General features: G+C 49.3%; 7 protein-coding genes across 7 annotated transcripts; 4 read left to right on the top strand and 3 right to left on the bottom strand.

Moving 5' to 3' along the window:
• Nucleotides 1-348: 348 nt before the first annotated feature.
• On the top strand, nucleotides 349-2,181 carry KY384_004248 (uncharacterized protein; the record flags this gene model as incomplete). The annotated part of the gene is made up of 2 exons (XM_044812754.1): nucleotides 349-397; nucleotides 554-2,181. 2 exons carry the CDS (start codon nucleotides 349-351, stop codon nucleotides 2,179-2,181), a joined length of 1,677 nt encoding a protein of 558 aa, XP_044670174.1.
• Nucleotides 2,182-2,762: 581 nt separating this feature from the next.
• KY384_004247 (uncharacterized protein) lies at nucleotides 2,763-3,695 on the top strand (the record flags this gene model as incomplete). The annotated part of the gene is made up of 4 exons (XM_044812753.1): nucleotides 2,763-2,888; nucleotides 2,944-2,985; nucleotides 3,046-3,566; nucleotides 3,602-3,695. 4 exons carry the CDS (start codon nucleotides 2,763-2,765, stop codon nucleotides 3,693-3,695), a joined length of 783 nt encoding a protein of 260 aa, XP_044670173.1.
• A 350-nt stretch (nucleotides 3,696-4,045) lies between these two features.
• KY384_004246 (uncharacterized protein) lies at nucleotides 4,046-5,741 on the bottom strand (the record flags this gene model as incomplete). The annotated part of the gene is made up of 5 exons (XM_044812752.1): nucleotides 4,046-5,054; nucleotides 5,125-5,334; nucleotides 5,390-5,505; nucleotides 5,553-5,600; nucleotides 5,649-5,741. 5 exons carry the CDS (start codon nucleotides 5,739-5,741, stop codon nucleotides 4,046-4,048), a joined length of 1,476 nt encoding a protein of 491 aa, XP_044670172.1.
• Nucleotides 5,742-8,553: 2,812 nt separating this feature from the next.
• On the bottom strand, nucleotides 8,554-9,748 carry KY384_004245 (uncharacterized protein; the record flags this gene model as incomplete). Its single annotated transcript, XM_044812751.1, has 2 exons — nucleotides 8,554-8,996; nucleotides 9,055-9,748. 2 exons carry the CDS (start codon nucleotides 9,746-9,748, stop codon nucleotides 8,554-8,556), a joined length of 1,137 nt encoding a protein of 378 aa, XP_044670171.1.
• A 2,084-nt stretch (nucleotides 9,749-11,832) lies between these two features.
• On the top strand, nucleotides 11,833-12,249 carry KY384_004244 (uncharacterized protein; the record flags this gene model as incomplete). Its single annotated transcript, XM_044812750.1, has 1 exon — nucleotides 11,833-12,249. One exon carries the CDS (start codon nucleotides 11,833-11,835, stop codon nucleotides 12,247-12,249), a length of 417 nt encoding a protein of 138 aa, XP_044670170.1.
• Nucleotides 12,250-12,778: 529 nt separating this feature from the next.
• KY384_004243 (uncharacterized protein) lies at nucleotides 12,779-13,808 on the top strand (the record flags this gene model as incomplete). The annotated part of the gene is made up of 2 exons (XM_044812749.1): nucleotides 12,779-12,860; nucleotides 12,916-13,808. The coding sequence occupies 2 exons, from the start codon at nucleotides 12,779-12,781 to the stop codon at nucleotides 13,806-13,808; spliced, it is 975 nt and encodes a 324-aa protein (XP_044670169.1).
• A 197-nt stretch (nucleotides 13,809-14,005) lies between these two features.
• Nucleotides 14,006-14,938, bottom strand: KY384_004242 (uncharacterized protein; the record flags this gene model as incomplete). Its single annotated transcript, XM_044812748.1, has 4 exons — nucleotides 14,006-14,379; nucleotides 14,437-14,533; nucleotides 14,756-14,855; nucleotides 14,922-14,938. The coding sequence occupies 4 exons, from the start codon at nucleotides 14,936-14,938 to the stop codon at nucleotides 14,006-14,008; spliced, it is 588 nt and encodes a 195-aa protein (XP_044670168.1).
• Between the last annotated feature and the right edge of the window lie 390 nt (nucleotides 14,939-15,328).

Genomic DNA, 15,328 nt, shown 5'->3' with positions numbered 1-15,328 from the left:
CAACCTTCGTAGTTCTAGCGGGACGCTGGACGTCGTTGGTCAATTCGAAGAGTCAAGCTGTGGTCTTCATGTACACTGCAAGATCTTGAATCTTTTTGACCACCCATTTTCAGCGCCAGACTACCCGAATCGGCAAACCCCCCTGCACTTGTAGCCAGCAATCGATTGGGCTGCCCATATCCCGTGGATCGGACATGTATGTCATTTTAGAGTGGAGCTATCATGGTATTTCGTGGGAAGCCATCTAAAGGATGCGCTACGTGCCGCCGAAGAAAGATACGAGTCGGTTATCCCTCCATTCAATTTATCGCACAGTGATACATGACTTTATTTTCTTTGCAATTAGACATGATCGGAAAGAGGCAAGCACAAAGAAAACGACCTGCCTTCGGGCAAAGTCCTTGACGTTCAGCACTAAGTACGGTACTGCCTATCTACCGAATTTTGACCCAAGCTTTCACAAGATGAAAGTGTAGTCCTAGTTTTGAGGAACAAGTTTATTGCATATTGCTGATTTCAACTTATTCCTTCATGATCTGCACAGCTTCTTAAGGTGTCGAGGCTGAAATTAGACAGTGTGATCAACGTCCTGGCACTTGCCAGAATTGTGAGAACCACCGAGTCGAGTGTCCTGGGTATCGCGACCAACTGGATTTGGCATTCTTGGATGAAACGGATGACGTGTTCCGCAAGGCGAAGAGCAAAACGGGCAAACAGAATCATGCGTACAGGATTCACAGTAATCAATCACAAGAGGTGAAGTCTCGACGTTGGAGGGGAGAGGGCAGCGATATCACTGAACCATGGCACGGAGCAGCAATTACCCTAGCAAGAAGCATGGGACTGAAATCATCATATGATGATCTGGCCGTCAATTTCTTCTTCCGTAATTATTTCGTTGGCACCAATTCCACCGAGAACGGGCCAAACCAAAACGCGGCACTTTTGAAGAGGGAAACTCATGATGCTCTCCCAGATGGTATCAGAGCCGTTGCGCTTGCAAGTCTAGCGACTCTTCTCAAAGCACCAGATTTGATGCTGGAAGCCAGGAAACGCTATGTGCTAGCCGTCCAGCAATTGAACGATGCATTGCAGAATCCGCAAAAGGTGAACAAAGACAGCACTTTATATGCTACCATGTTGTTGAGCAATTTTGAGACAGTCGCCGGGAACAGCTCGCCATCAATGACAGCCTGGCGAAACCACATATTTGGCGGTTCAGCCCTGCTAAAGACTCGTGGGGTGGCACAGCTCAAGACCATTTCCGGCACTCATCTATTCTTGCAAGCGGCTTCCTACATGTTTTTGCCTTGTCTCAAACATGGAGTTCCTATTCCCAAGGAAATCATGGAGTTGAGAGCAGTCGTTGCGCTTTCTGTGGATTCGGAGAACCCGTCGTGGCGAGTGTGGGAGACTGCAGTCGACTTCACAAATTTCATGGCATCTTTGGCGGACGGATCTTTATCGGACGATTTGGAGAAGTATCAGAAGGCATCAGAACTCGACTTAAGATTTGCCTCAGCATTCGTCGATGTTCCACCTACGTGGCAATATCGTACATATCGGACCAATAACGATCCTGATCTGGTGCCTAATGGCACGTACCACATCTACTCTAGCTTCATTGGAGTCCAGATGTGGAATTCGATGCGAACGATGAGGGTTATACTAGGCGAAATCATGCGCGAAAGCTTCCTATTGGGTGACAGGCTCAATTCAGATGTCCTGTCCAATTCGGAGAAGAGGGCAGTGTTTGAGCGCATTCACGATACTAACCGTCGATTGCAAGCAGATGTCATCTCCAGTATACCGCAGCATCTTGGCTATATTGCCCCTACCCAGGACCAAGATAATGGCAATGTACTCCGCCACAAGCAAGAATTTGACAATCTGGAGCTGAAATTCTTGTGGACCAATTTTGATCGTATCCCACATCATGCACAACATAATGTATTGAATTCTCCGCCACCTCCGCTACTACTTCGTTTGTTTGGTGGCTTCCTTTTACCATGGTCATTGTTTACGGTGGGCAGGGTCGAAGTAGCGCCAATGCAGACCAAACAGTGGATATTCAAAATGCTCAATCGAGTGGGATCAACGTTTGGCATTGGTCAAGCCTTCCAGAGGGCTGGACTTGCCTATCCCAGAGGCACCCCAAAGTGGCCTAGAATGGGCAGGTAGCCAACCTGCTAGCGTGTGAGCGGGGGTTCTTGATCGTGATCCGTTGGACGCTTTGTCAGGACTGAGTCAACAGTGGCAGCTCTTGGCTGACGGCTAACTGCATGGTCCCCGAACCTTTCCGTCCTTTCAACGGCGTCGAGTTTGATACGTCAGACCCGTATGCATAATTCCTTGACACATGACATCGAACCTTCTTCTGGTCGTCCTCGTGGCCAACTGACTACATAATGACAAACACTCACGGCCTGGCTTTGCACTCGGAAGACCTTGATGACTCTGCAGTATGCTAGCGAGAGAGCCGCCATGACTGGACAATTCATGCTGGGGCTCACCGTATATTTTGAAGGTGAAGTGCAATGTCATGATGTAGAAGCAAGTGCTAGACGACGAGCTGTCTCCTGTGACAAAGCAACACGCATCAATCCTCTCCGGCGATTCCATGGAGAAGGGCCTCATAACAACCCAAACAATATAAAAAGGCCGCAGAGTCCCCGACATGAGGAAAACAAACAAGCTACACAAACTTCAGTTTACCAGTCAAGAGTAAAGGTTGTATAGCCAATCTGTCCAGTCATACCAAGATGAAGATGTCCCCAATATCGAGACTAGCCATATTTTTCGCTGCTTTGGGTATCACCTTAGCGAGCCCAGTACGCAGAGACCTCGCACCTGGCCCAGAATTCGTGCGGCTTGACAAGAGTGAAGCTGTGAGTTTATGCTTTTCGAGTGAGATCGTGACATCCCTGTTAACGTGGTACACAGCTCGTAATCGTCGCCGACTTGCAAGAGGGACTTTACAAAACTGTACGCTCCATTCGGAATTGTCCAGGAAGTCGTTGTCCTTGTCACTAAGCTCCCTTACAGGTACGAGATTACAATACCATCGAATACCGCAACAACATGATCGCCCACGCAGCGATCGCAAAGCTCTTCGACATTCCCATTGTTTTGACCACGAGCGCCGAGCACGGCCCTAATGGCATTCTGCCAAAAGAGATCTCTGGGCTGTATCCCGATGCGCCACTCATCCGTCGCAATGGGGAAGTCGATGCCTGGGATAATCCCGACTTTCGTAACGCGGTCAAAGCGCAGAACAAGACACAGGTCATACTCGGCGGGATCACTACAGACGTCTGCACGGAGTTTCTGGCTCTGTCTCTTCGCAGTGAGGGCTACACTGTCTTTGCTAATACTGAGGCTTCCGGAACCTTCTCGGACAAGCTCGCCGCGGACGCAAATCGGAGGATGGAAGGTGGGGGCGTCATCCTGCAAGGTGTCTTCGCCATCGTGATGGACTTGATGCGGGATTGGAGGAACACACCTGGTAGTGCGCAGGTCTTGCCATGGTTAGACACGTACCTACCTTCGTATGGCTATGTCGCACGGTGAGTGACCTTCGAGACATTCCTTCTTAGTACAGCACAGCTGATTCCGAGTTTTTCTACAGCGCCCATGAAGCTGCTGTCCTTAATGGGACATTAGCACCTGGCGAAGAAGGTCTGAAGAGGAAGTGAAAGTCGACAGCCATTTTGGGATTAGTTGACCAGGTTGAACTCAGCTGCATCGAAGCCACAATATAATCCTACAGAAGCCAGTTTCCCGTTTACCTTTGTAACACCTGTTAATAGAATATCGGCCAGGTCTGATGAGTGATATATGCAAGATAATATGCAACGCATGTGTACGCGCTTGCAGATTGCAACGAGCATCTCGTCTGACAGAGCTCAATAGATCAAATGGACAAGTCATTTCCTCTATTCGTGAAATCACAGACTTCCGCCAAGGATAATCCTAACTATGCCAGAACGCTCAGCACTTTTGATTCGCTATGCTCAATCGGGATTTGCACCCTCGCTTTTCTCTATCATGCATCCAGAACCCCATATCTTACAATGCCCAGAATCCCGCCGAGCAAAATCGCTGTAGGCGGATTGAAGCCGAACCACGCACCACTGACATATGCCGTCGCCGTGATGAACACAAGCCACGGGTCTGTGCCGAGCGGTCCTCCTTCCTGTACTGCAGCTGTGAGATAGCCCATCTGCCAGAGCTTATATACAGCCGTGAAGACGAGCCCCACAGCAGCAGCATTAATACCTCGAAGAATAGCGAGGAACCACTTTTTGTTGCTCATTACGCGCCAAAGTCCCATAAAGCCAACGACGATAAACAGTCCCGGTATGTACATCGCGATGAAAGCAATGATGGCGCCCACAAATGACGGATTGGATGTTTTTGCCATGGCGAGTGAGCCGAGGTAGACCACAAAATTGAAGTTCGGGCCAGGAAACGCTTGGATGACGGCAACACCGAGGAGGAAATCACGCGGTGAAACCCAGCCAGGGCTGACGATGTAGTCGCGAAGCAGCGGTATGACGACAGGGCCGCCTCCAAAGATGATAGTGCCTGCTAAATATAAGGACGAGAAAAGATCGAAAGTTCGTTGCAGCTTTGGCATGACTATGTGCAGAGTCGTGAACAAAACGAAAGTAAGGCCGAACATGACGAGGATGAGGGAGCCCAAGGGCCAAGACATTGCCGGAATGTCCTGCTCAGTCTCCTCTTCAACGTATTTTGGTAGAGCAAATTTCGAGCGAGGAATTGGTAAAGGTTTAGGGGCCATTTGGGTGAGCTTCTGTTTTCGGAGTGACTTTTTGGGCAGCTCCGGTAGCGGCTTGTCGGTATCAGAAGTGCGTTTAGAAGATTTTCCTGACGGTAGGTCTTGAGCCTTCTCTATATCGGATGATTTCCTTCGTATTCGAGAGACTAATCGTTTCAAAGAGCGTCTGGCGATGACGTACTGACCCTGGAGATAATTTGTATCCCACACATACGTAACGATGCCGGCGATTACCATTAGCAGTGGGTAGTACCTGAAAGCTGTCAGCAGGAGTTGGTCCCTCCAACTAAGCGAGGTTTTGAGCATACCACAATGCAGTATACAGCATTCCCAGAACTCCTCCAAAATATACCAAGAACCTTGTCATCCTATCACTAATGGCTCTTTCTGCTAGCTTGACTGCAGCAAGTGCAATCACTCCGACTGTGGCAGCATTAAGTCCCGATAACAGTGCATAGGCTGGAGGTGGTAAGGTGGACTGAACATGGCCTATGCCGACTGCCAGGGCGTACATGCCAACGGCACCGGGTAGACTGTTTGAATTTAGCAGGCGATATATTGCACAGGCTTGTATAACACTACCTGAACATGAAAAATGCTAAGAAGCCAGCTCCAATCCCATTTCGAATTGCATTTATACATAGGAGCATCTTGACGCTGGCAGAGCCCGGTAAAGCCTGGGAGAGGCAGAAGATTTGCTGATACTGTACGAGAATCAGTGTCGTACAATAATGAGCGCTACCGACCCTACCATCGGTTCATCGATCCAGCCGAGATCTTCCACAAAGCGTCTGTGGAACTGAGATAATCAGCCTAGCCCTGGAATACTCGCTTGAAAATGGCGTACAGTCTGGAATTGCACGGCGGGCCCGCCGAAGCAGGTCACACCCAAGTGCCAATTGGCACGAATGGTCTCTTTGTAGCGTTCCCATAATCGCATGCTTCATGTAGTGCCTTTCATGGCAAGACTTGGCCAGGCCAGGGTTATAGTTAAAGGGAAAATTGAGCCTTCGGATGCCACAGCCGAGAACATGTGGCAAAAAATACACACATGATCCGAAGACATTGCAAGATGACATAGTGGTATCCGTCGAGGCCGGCTCCATGTGAGATCAAGCTTCGGAAACGCGCACAGCAGTCAAATGCTGGGGTTGCGCAGGCGCAACGACTATTTTGAGCGGTTGTGACGAGGTCGATTACCCAAAAGAAAGGCTTTCGATACCTTCCAGTCCAATGGGGCATGAGCATCGGGCGCGAGATCCGGCGTCAAGCCTTCACAATAACTATAAATTGGAGATGTTGTTTCATTTGAGCAATAAATACTGGCTGAATGTGCTTACACACGCTTCCGAGTTCTCCGATTTGCCAGGCAAATTGGTCAATGCACGGATTGCAGTGATGTTGGAAGACTGTTGCCCTGTTACCCCGGATTTTGCCCCAGGTTCTGTATAGGCGCGGTGCCTGAGCGTTCCAGTGCCGCTGAGCCGCCGTTGGCGGTAAGCCAATGCTTGATCCAACGTGGAATCTGCGGCCTCAGATCAGATTCTGCAATACCTGATGCGGTCGACACACGCTAGAAAACATCTCATACGTCTCACTCCGCCAGCTTAGCCTCTCGGGAAATGTGACACTAGTCCCTGCGTGAGCTGCACTGAGCTCACAAGTTGGTACGTGGGATCTAATACATCTTAGCAAGGGTTGAAGCAGCTCCCAAGGGTCCCGCAAAGGGCAAGCAGAGGGGAAGCTTATAAATTCAGTACCGAAACAAAAGCGGAGAATGGCAGTCGCTCTTCATCGCTTAACGCTGCGAAATGCATAGGCGGTCTAAGAACGTGAAGACAAAGCGTTCCTGTAATCATTGACTCTTCATCCGGGTCGTCGTCAGTAGACATTGGATTCAATGTCAACATTGTGTATACACATCGCAAGCCGGAGGTGACAAAGTGAAGATTTTCAAAGTGAGATGATGACGCTTATGCGCAACAGCAGGGTTTGAGACGAAGACAGGAGATTTCTTGCCACCGGCAAGTCGAGATCAACTCAAGTTTTCTCAAAGAGAAATAGAGTGAGTAAATTGCAATAGAAAAAGAAGATTCAGAGAGGAGGAAATGTATGCATGACCAGAGAGCGTGCATCAATGCTGATAGATGCGGAGGCCTGATAGCAGCAAGACAGTGCGTTGCCTCATCCGGTCAGGAGCAGAGCTGAGAGTAGAGGAGACTGCGATGTTGCTCGAAAGTGCTAAAGTAGTTGAATTTCACGGTCATGATTTACGATATCGCAGCTAGACCTGTTTGAGTATTAAGTGAGCTTTCAGGATTGAATAGTCGCACTTGACAGGTGGAGCTTGCGACCGTGGGATGCGTGGAGTTCTACCGCAGTCGGTCAGAAAAACGCTGGAGGAACGCTAAGATCGCCGTCGCCGGGCAGCTACAGTGGATGGATCTCTCGGCTGATCTTGCCGGGGACTCCCGATACAGGGCAGCCGCGGAAGCTCCGGAGGGAATGGCAAAAGCTGTGCTCTCAAAGACACAGTCAGCATGTTCCTCCTCTGCTTCAACGCTGTCCATCAAGATGTGGCGATGGCTTCAAATTACAACACCCTAGGAGTGACAGTCTCAGGATGTCCAAATCGCCCTCGCTCGACGTTCCGAGTCTTCCGCAACTCCCCTACTCCGTCTATCAACACAAGCTCTCCATCACTTTCATATGGACTCTGCTTGCCATAGACTCTGTCATCCTTCCCATCGCTCTCTTTTACCCCTTATGGTATGCCACCAATCTTAGGCAGGCCATTATCTTTGCCATAACGACCTCCGTGTTCGGCATCATCAGTGGCTGTGAATGGGCGTTTCGGAGCTGGCAACTGCTCTCGAAGAATGATGTCAGGCCGTTGGGGGTTGGAGATGAGCAAGGTAGGGTCCAAGGGCGGATGAGCAAAGGAGGCTGGCGAAAACGATTCCCATATTGGGGCTTCGACTTCTTTCACTTCTCTTACACGATTGGGTATACGACTGTGTTGGTGAGTATAATTGACCATGAAATCTGACCGCTTCTTGAATACTGATTCGAGACCTCGAATCATAGGCTGAGCTCATCGTCGGCGCTTCTCCCCACGAGCCCTTTGTTCGAGTATGCTCTGCGCCGTCGCCCAGCTTTATCACTATTTTCGGCATCATCATCCTTACCATTTCCTCCTTCCATTGCCTTAATATTCCGGCACCATTTCGGATATCGTCTCAGCCCAAGGGATCACATCCTGTAAAACCTGCCACGTTTACCATTCTGGAGGACGTTTTGAGTGTAGATACTGGAGTTGGGCGACGATACAGAAGAGCACTGTTAGATCGATATGAAGCAAGTACGGACTTTAGACGGCTTCTGAGACAGATGGATCTGTTTTGGGGTATACCTGCTCTTCTGGTGGGCGTTGGCCTGCTGGCGGCTATTGGACATCCTAATGTGGATCAGACTAAAGCCTACGCACTTGGTTGGGGTGTTCCCCCTGTGTGGGCGGCGTTGTGGGCTATGGTTACGACAATATGGGTCAAAATAGCATTACGGCGAGAAAAGAAAGCATGGCCGCCGGAAAAGGCGGAAAGCGCATAGACATGCATAGATAACGAACTAGAACTGCATCAATCATTTACCATCCAACGCCTTGCGAACACTTGAGTCGCGCCATGCGTCACTCGAAGCAAGACTTATTGCTGGAGCTCTTGCCAGGCCTTAGGTAAAGCACTATTCACTCATCAAGCAAAAGCCATCGCCAGCGCTACTGCCAACAGCCCAGAACCCCCAATAGCAGTCGTATGCGCCCTGAATGATACACTCTCCGAGGTCTTCGAATTTGGTATTCCCACCGGATTTTGGGGCATGGGCTTCACGGAGTTGGCTCCCAAGCAGCTCATCTCTGCTTCCGCGCTCTCCAACTTGACGAAATTTGTGCTGATATTGCCGTTCACTGCTGGCATCATGACCCTCATCACAGGCACGATCTGGTCAAGCACGTTGCGATAATAAAGATTGTTGGCGAGATCGCTCGTGATGGTCGCGTTGGATGCATTGCTCGGCGAAATGAAGGTTGACTGGTGGATAGGGAAGGTGTTGTAAGACTTGAAGCCAGTGTCATGGTAGAATGAGTCTGCGGAAATGTTGCAGCCACTCAGGCCGAGCGACCTCTCTCCTGTCAGAGCTAGACCAATGTGAGCATCTAGAGCCAACATGGGGAAAGTGAAGCAGAAGGTACTTACGCAAAGTATCAACGCTCTCCCACAGCCGGTTGTTCTCCGCGAAATCCTTACACGAGTCGGGTAAGGCAATCGTCATCTGATCAGCAATGAAGTTACAAATTTCCGGCAGCTCCGAAAACATCCCTCCCTTGTGCGATTCACCCTGTGATGATTTTTTTGAAAAGTCCCATGCCATGGTAGCAGCTTTAGACTCAAGATCGGTAACGCACTCTTTAGAGTATGTCTGTGCACACAACCCATCTTGGGAAGTGCCACGGCGGGACGTTGTATTGGGAATTTTATTGAAAACAAGAGAGCATGCACTGAAGGGGAGGCTAGGACTACTATAATCCACGCCTTTGTCGATCCCAAGCCAGACGGTTGAATTAATCTTCACCGAGGTATTGTCGGTCACTACAGGGGCATTGACTGTCAGTGATAGCGCAACCTGGTGTTGCTTGCGTGCGGCATCTTTTGTTTTAAGGTCGAGAGATTCAACGCTGGAGAATGTGTTCGAGGCGTTTGCAACGGCAATTTGTGAATCGCATTGCTTGATATCGGTAAGCGACTGTGGAAATGGTAACTGGGTTGAGGCAGCTCTGGACGACGCAGTCGCCGTGGCTACATCTGGTGGAGTTGCTGATGAGGAAGCTGCAAATAGAACAAAGAGAAAGGGAACGAGATGCGTCCGATACCGGGGGATATTTGCTTCCATCTTTGATCTGTTTAGATTGCTTTGACAGGATCTCGTCCTCTCTGACTGGGAGGGCGAGTCAGGCCATTCTTATGTTGTTGTTGTCCGTTAGCAAGGTGAGCCATCGTGGCAGCTTAATGTTTTGCACCCTGGCTAAATCAATCCTGTGAGGCTGTCCCGCGCAACTATAGGAGAGAAAGCAACAGAAGTATTGTGCCACAGTCTGGTGAAACGATTGTAAGGCTGCGCAAATGGACTATGTACGGGGCTGAGACAGCGGTTAATCCTCCTTCGAAAGAGACTGGCTGGGTTGAAAATCCTTTGAAATCCTACGCGGACGGCTAAGCCCTGCTAAGCATGGGCGCTTGGAGCCACGCATAGTTGCAAGATCCTGAGCCCATGGGTGGCGACCATAAAGCTCTTGCAAAAGAATAGACATGATCATTCGAAAGTTGCCCTGCTCCTTTGGACCGCCCAGAAAACGTGTTGTTACCTGGCTAATGCGTGAACGACATCTAGCATCATTGCGTATTTGTTGGGCAGACTCGCCATTCGTCTGCTTGCATGATGTATATTGAAGGTCTCACAACTCCTGTTGAGTGCACAGAGTTCGATATAGGAAAATGGATCTTATTTCGTCAACACCACGTACGGCCTTCCGAAGGTAACCAACTTGAGTTCCTATCGACTCGTTCAGAACAAAGCCTTCACCATGATCGAAAGAAAGCACCGGAATTGTATTTTGTTACATCTAAAACGTCCTTAAAAGCCGATTAGCGATAAAGAATCATGGTGCTCATTATTTTTAAAATTGAAAGATGCACGTGTTGACTTGGTGAGACATCAGATGCAGTAAGAACGGATGCGGAACGATTTGGACAGATGCTCGAAGCACACAAGCAATAGTTCGCACAATTCTGGCCGAGGCTCTCACCAAGAGCAAGAGCCAACAGTCATCGAGAATTTGAGATCAGGACCATGCAGGCAGGAACACGCTCGTGGAGAGACAAGGATACAGGGAAAGTGACCGTGTGGCTTTCTGGGCTGCTTACCAGACATATACCCGCTAGCCGGCCAAATCGGCTGAGACGAGCATTGAATGTGCACACGAGTAATTGACCTTACTTATCACAGTCCCCACTTTGTCCAGCCTTACCTTCGCTACATGTAGAAGAATCAAGAAAAGCTCTTACTCACCGCTTCTTGGCCGTGACCTGCAGTCCCACCGCCTTCAGTCCGTTGATAGTGCTCTAGGCTGATGACAAGTGATGCTCGCTTGGTTACCCTCGGAGGTTGATCATTCTGGCGAATCATGGCAGAAAATTGACAGAGAGCTGACATTGATTGAGCAGCCAGGCCCCCCGTGACCCGATCGTCTGGTTCTGGACAGACATATATTCACGGGCAATAGGATTCCAATCAGCGTGGATAGCCCTGAAAGAGCTGACTTTGAGCTAAGGATTCCTGTGTCTGGCGCTCGGAAATATAACAATATCGAGGCTTCAATTTGACCGCTTCAATCTCTCAGATCAATCGGATTATGCATACCACATGCTTTATCTGCTTTGTCAGATAGCATTTCTCACTAAATGCCTCTGCACTTATTTCAGTAAATGGGTCTATACCGAACTCCTTCCACAGGATCCACTGCTTACTTACCTACTTCCTGTACGCCGATCCACACTCGTGAGCCTAGAAAGCCGACAAAAGACATCATGACAAGACTTATAGTCAGGAGGTTGCCTCCTTTTTTTTCAAAACACTTGAGCGACCAGTCCTTCACGGAAAGTCCGGATCTGACCGTACCATACGCCAAATCCCACCTACCTCCCTTGACCTGCAAATCTTTCGACTTTCCATTTTCGCCCCGGGATGGAATTGTCATATCTTCTGTGGGCTGCTTTTGCAGTAGTTGTAGCCTGCTCTCCTGTCCACCAAACCTTTGACGGGGCCGCAGCACCTGCACCTACCCTTCCCGCGCCGATAAGTCTTACCAACATTATCAGTGTCGTCGAGGAAGCGGCGAAAGTTGAGCGTGTGCGTTTTCCGTCTTCATACTTCCGCGGTCTTCCACCCTTCTCTCGATGCAGATTCCCACCTCTAGAATGACGCTGAAGTGGAAGCTTTCTCAACAGGAATCAGAGCTTCTGACAGCCTTCATCGAGCAAGTCAAAAAGAACGAGCCTGGCGTGCAAGTTTTCGAGCTGGACTTGGATCGAAGCAATAGCCAATTCCTTACATACGAAGTGTATGTTATGCTTTCATTTGAGCCGTTCCTATCTTCAATACATTACGTAGAAGTCAAGAAAATGTCTCAGCTAAACACAATCTCCAGATATGATGATCAAGCGGCTGTTGACGTCCATTCGAAGACCAGCTACTTAGCTGATCTACAAGCCGCCGAGGCGAAAGAGCAGCTCACACGCGCTGACAATCAGCTATTTCATTTGGAGTTGATAACAAGGTATATTCGTCAACCCGCTGAGTCGAGTGCTCCTGGCATCCATAGTATAGAGACGTAGGAAAAGAAAATCCCCTTTGTGCAAGTCTTTACTCACGTGTCATAGCCGCGGTGTTTGGGAAGAACAGAATACCATGCATGATAATGAAGGGTCTAGATATCAAAGGCAGCCTGTAAAGCTCGATGGGTTGTTATCAGACGTCCCCGAAAAGCCTCCATTAAGAGGAGGGAGGACCAGTATGGGGTGCAGAATGTATAAGATTTTTACAGATCTAATGAACGCATTCATTTACTGCTGATATGATGCTTGTAACCCTGTCACTTTGTACTCGAGGGTGTTGAAAGCAAGCTTCGCGTTGTCTGCTCGCAATCAAATTGGGGATTCTCCCGGACATCGCAAAATGAGTTGATCTATGGGCAATAGCGTTGAAAGTGAAGAAAAGGGGCATACTGCGGGACTAGGCCTAGGAAGGTTTAGCGTCAAAGTTGCGCGGTCAGCTGCACTGTTTTGCGTCATCGGCCAGAAACCCTGATTGTCTTGCGGCTTGGACATTTCTCTACAACTGAATCTTATTGAGCATCGTTGAAACATGTCCGAGAATACAGAAGAACCAAAGACAGAGGAGCAGCAAGAAAACAAGCCGCAAGGCGAGGAAAAGCCCAAAAGCGAAGGTGATCAGAAAGCCTGACGACCTCCTCGAAGCTCCATACTAACGTATCTCGCAAGGCAGCAAATGGTACGCTGCGCCAGAAAGCTATGGCAACGCTGCTGGTGAAAAAATTCAAGGTGCGCTTGGAACGGTCGGAGAGCCCCTCGGCAAGGGCCTAGAATATGGCACACGCCCTGTGGGCGGCATTGTCGATTCTCTTGTTGGTGGTGTGATGCGAAGCGGAGACGTCATGAACGACGCTCCTAAGCATGGTGAGGGTGTAGAGAACACCATAAGAGACAAGGCCGGCCAATTGATGGGACAGGGCCAGGAGGCTATGAAGAGTGGACAAGCCCAAGAGTACATGCAAAAAGCACAGGATGCTGTAGAAGGGCAATATGAGCAGGGCGGCGAGCAGGCGCAGAATGTTATACAGCAAGGAAAAGATGCTTTGGGCTCAAGTGGAGAGCAAGTTGGAGACGCTGCGAAGAAGGGTCAAGATGTTGCTCAACATACTGTTCAGAAAGGTCAAGAGACAGCTGGCCAAGGCGGAGAGCAAGCGCAAGATACATTGAAAGAAGGATCAGAAGCAGCGGGTCAGACTACGAAAGACGTAGGGGAGAAAGCTGAAGAGACAGCTGGCCAGGGCGGAGAGCAAGCTCACGAAACTCTAGAGAAAGGATCAGAAGCAACGACTAAGGCTGCCAAAGATGTGGGAGAGAAAGGTGAAGAGACAACTGGTCAGGGTGGAGAGCAAGCGCAAGATACTTTCAAACAAGGATCAGAAGCAGCGGGTCAGGCTGCGAAGGATGTGGGAGAGACAGGTCAGGATGCGGCTGGAGAAGGAGGAAATCAGGCCCAAGAGACTTTAAAGAAGGGTAAGGATGCCGTCCAAGGTGAAGACGGTGAAGGAGATGTGCAGACGAAGATAGGTCTGAAGGATGAGGAGGGCGAGAAGAGTCAGGAATAGGATTCTGGCGATGGGATGTTTCTGTGCCAGTGAAAACATGTCGATAAGCCTAACGATACCCACTCATGTTTACTTAACGCTCTACTAGGAAGTTCTAATGAATTCACGAAGTCTCCAGAATCTTGACCCTGTGTGTTTCATTTGCAGAGACGGCACTCATTCCTGTCAAATCCAAGACACCTTTTCCTGAAAAAGGGCTAGCCATTGACAAGTCGCATGGCACGAGCGCCGTATCTGTCACCAGCAACTTCAAATTGGGCTAGGACGATGTCAATCTCATTCATCTCCTCTTGACTTAGCTGAACCGGTGTCGAGTTCTCTTTGATCATTTCTGGTCGGACTGATCCGGGAATGGGGATGATTACCGGCATGTGCTTTTGCTTTGACAAGGTCAAAGCCCAACCGAGGGCCAATTGCGCTGGTGTGCAGCGCTTCTTAATCGCAAGCTTCTCGAGCTCTTGAACCGATTTCATGTTGACAGCAAAGTTTTCTGGCTGATATCTTGGCATAGCCTTTTGTATGTCTCGTTCAAGAAAGTCGTCGTGTGATTTGTACTGCCCGGTCAACATACCTCGTCCCACTAGAGAATAGCTGAGACAGGTTATGGTTCATCTGCAGTTTGGCATACTTGACACGACGGACTCATAAATGGGAATGTTCAACTCAAAACACGTGTCGGTGATTCCGTTCGTCAATGGGTCGGTATTGAAGAGCGATAATTCCATCTTTAATTGTTACAATCTTAGTCATCTTCGAGGCTTCTTTGATTGTGTGTGCGTTGACATATGCAAGTTTTAAATCCGTATTGGCCTGGCAAGTACTATTGACCTTTCAGATTCTTCTCTGGCTCCGGATCAGGAGGAAACGATGTTCCTCAAAAAGAGCTATCTGTACAAGGGTGACACTTCGGCGCGCCTGGTGCTGGGATCCTCTACTTCTCATCTCACCTCACAAAGTGCGACACCACCAATCTTGCCCTCCCCGACGAGCTCTGCTAAAGTGATGATGGTCTCTCGCAACGGTACGTCGGGGTCAACACGAAGCACACTCGAACATGTCAATCCGCCCCCTCTGACCAAGCATTTAAAGGCTGTTTTCCACGCTTTGCCTCACAAATTCAGGTCGACCATCTGGTGCTAGCTTGCGAATGGCGCCTTTGATGTTAAGGACAATTTCCTCGGCGTCTTCCAGGTACTTGGGAGAAATATTTGTGCAGCACAGTCCTCGAATTATATGCTGGTGCACCGTAGGATTCGCCGCCATTCCGAAGGTTGCACCCAGTGGCAAGCGCTGTATGCAAAACTGCGAATGCTTCCTCTTCGGAGGGTATCGTATTGCGCCATGTGAGGCCTGTTGCCGAGTGAGTGTGCCTTGCTATCTATTGACGATGGACACCATATACTCACCGGCCATTCCATATCCAATGTCCCCAACCTGGCGGCCTAAGACTTCACATGGCATGACAGAATAAGGTAATCAAGCATGTCATTCAGCTAGGAGCGTTCAGTGCAAAGGCAATC

Source organism: Bacidia gigantensis (assembly GCF_019456465.1).
Source record: "Bacidia gigantensis strain McMullin 20006 chromosome Unknown contig_231, whole genome shotgun sequence".
Classification (NCBI taxonomy): Eukaryota; Fungi; Ascomycota; class Lecanoromycetes; order Lecanorales; family Ramalinaceae; genus Bacidia; species Bacidia gigantensis.
The sequence above is the reverse complement of the archived record's forward strand: the minus strand, read 5'-3'. Positions and strand labels throughout refer to the sequence as shown.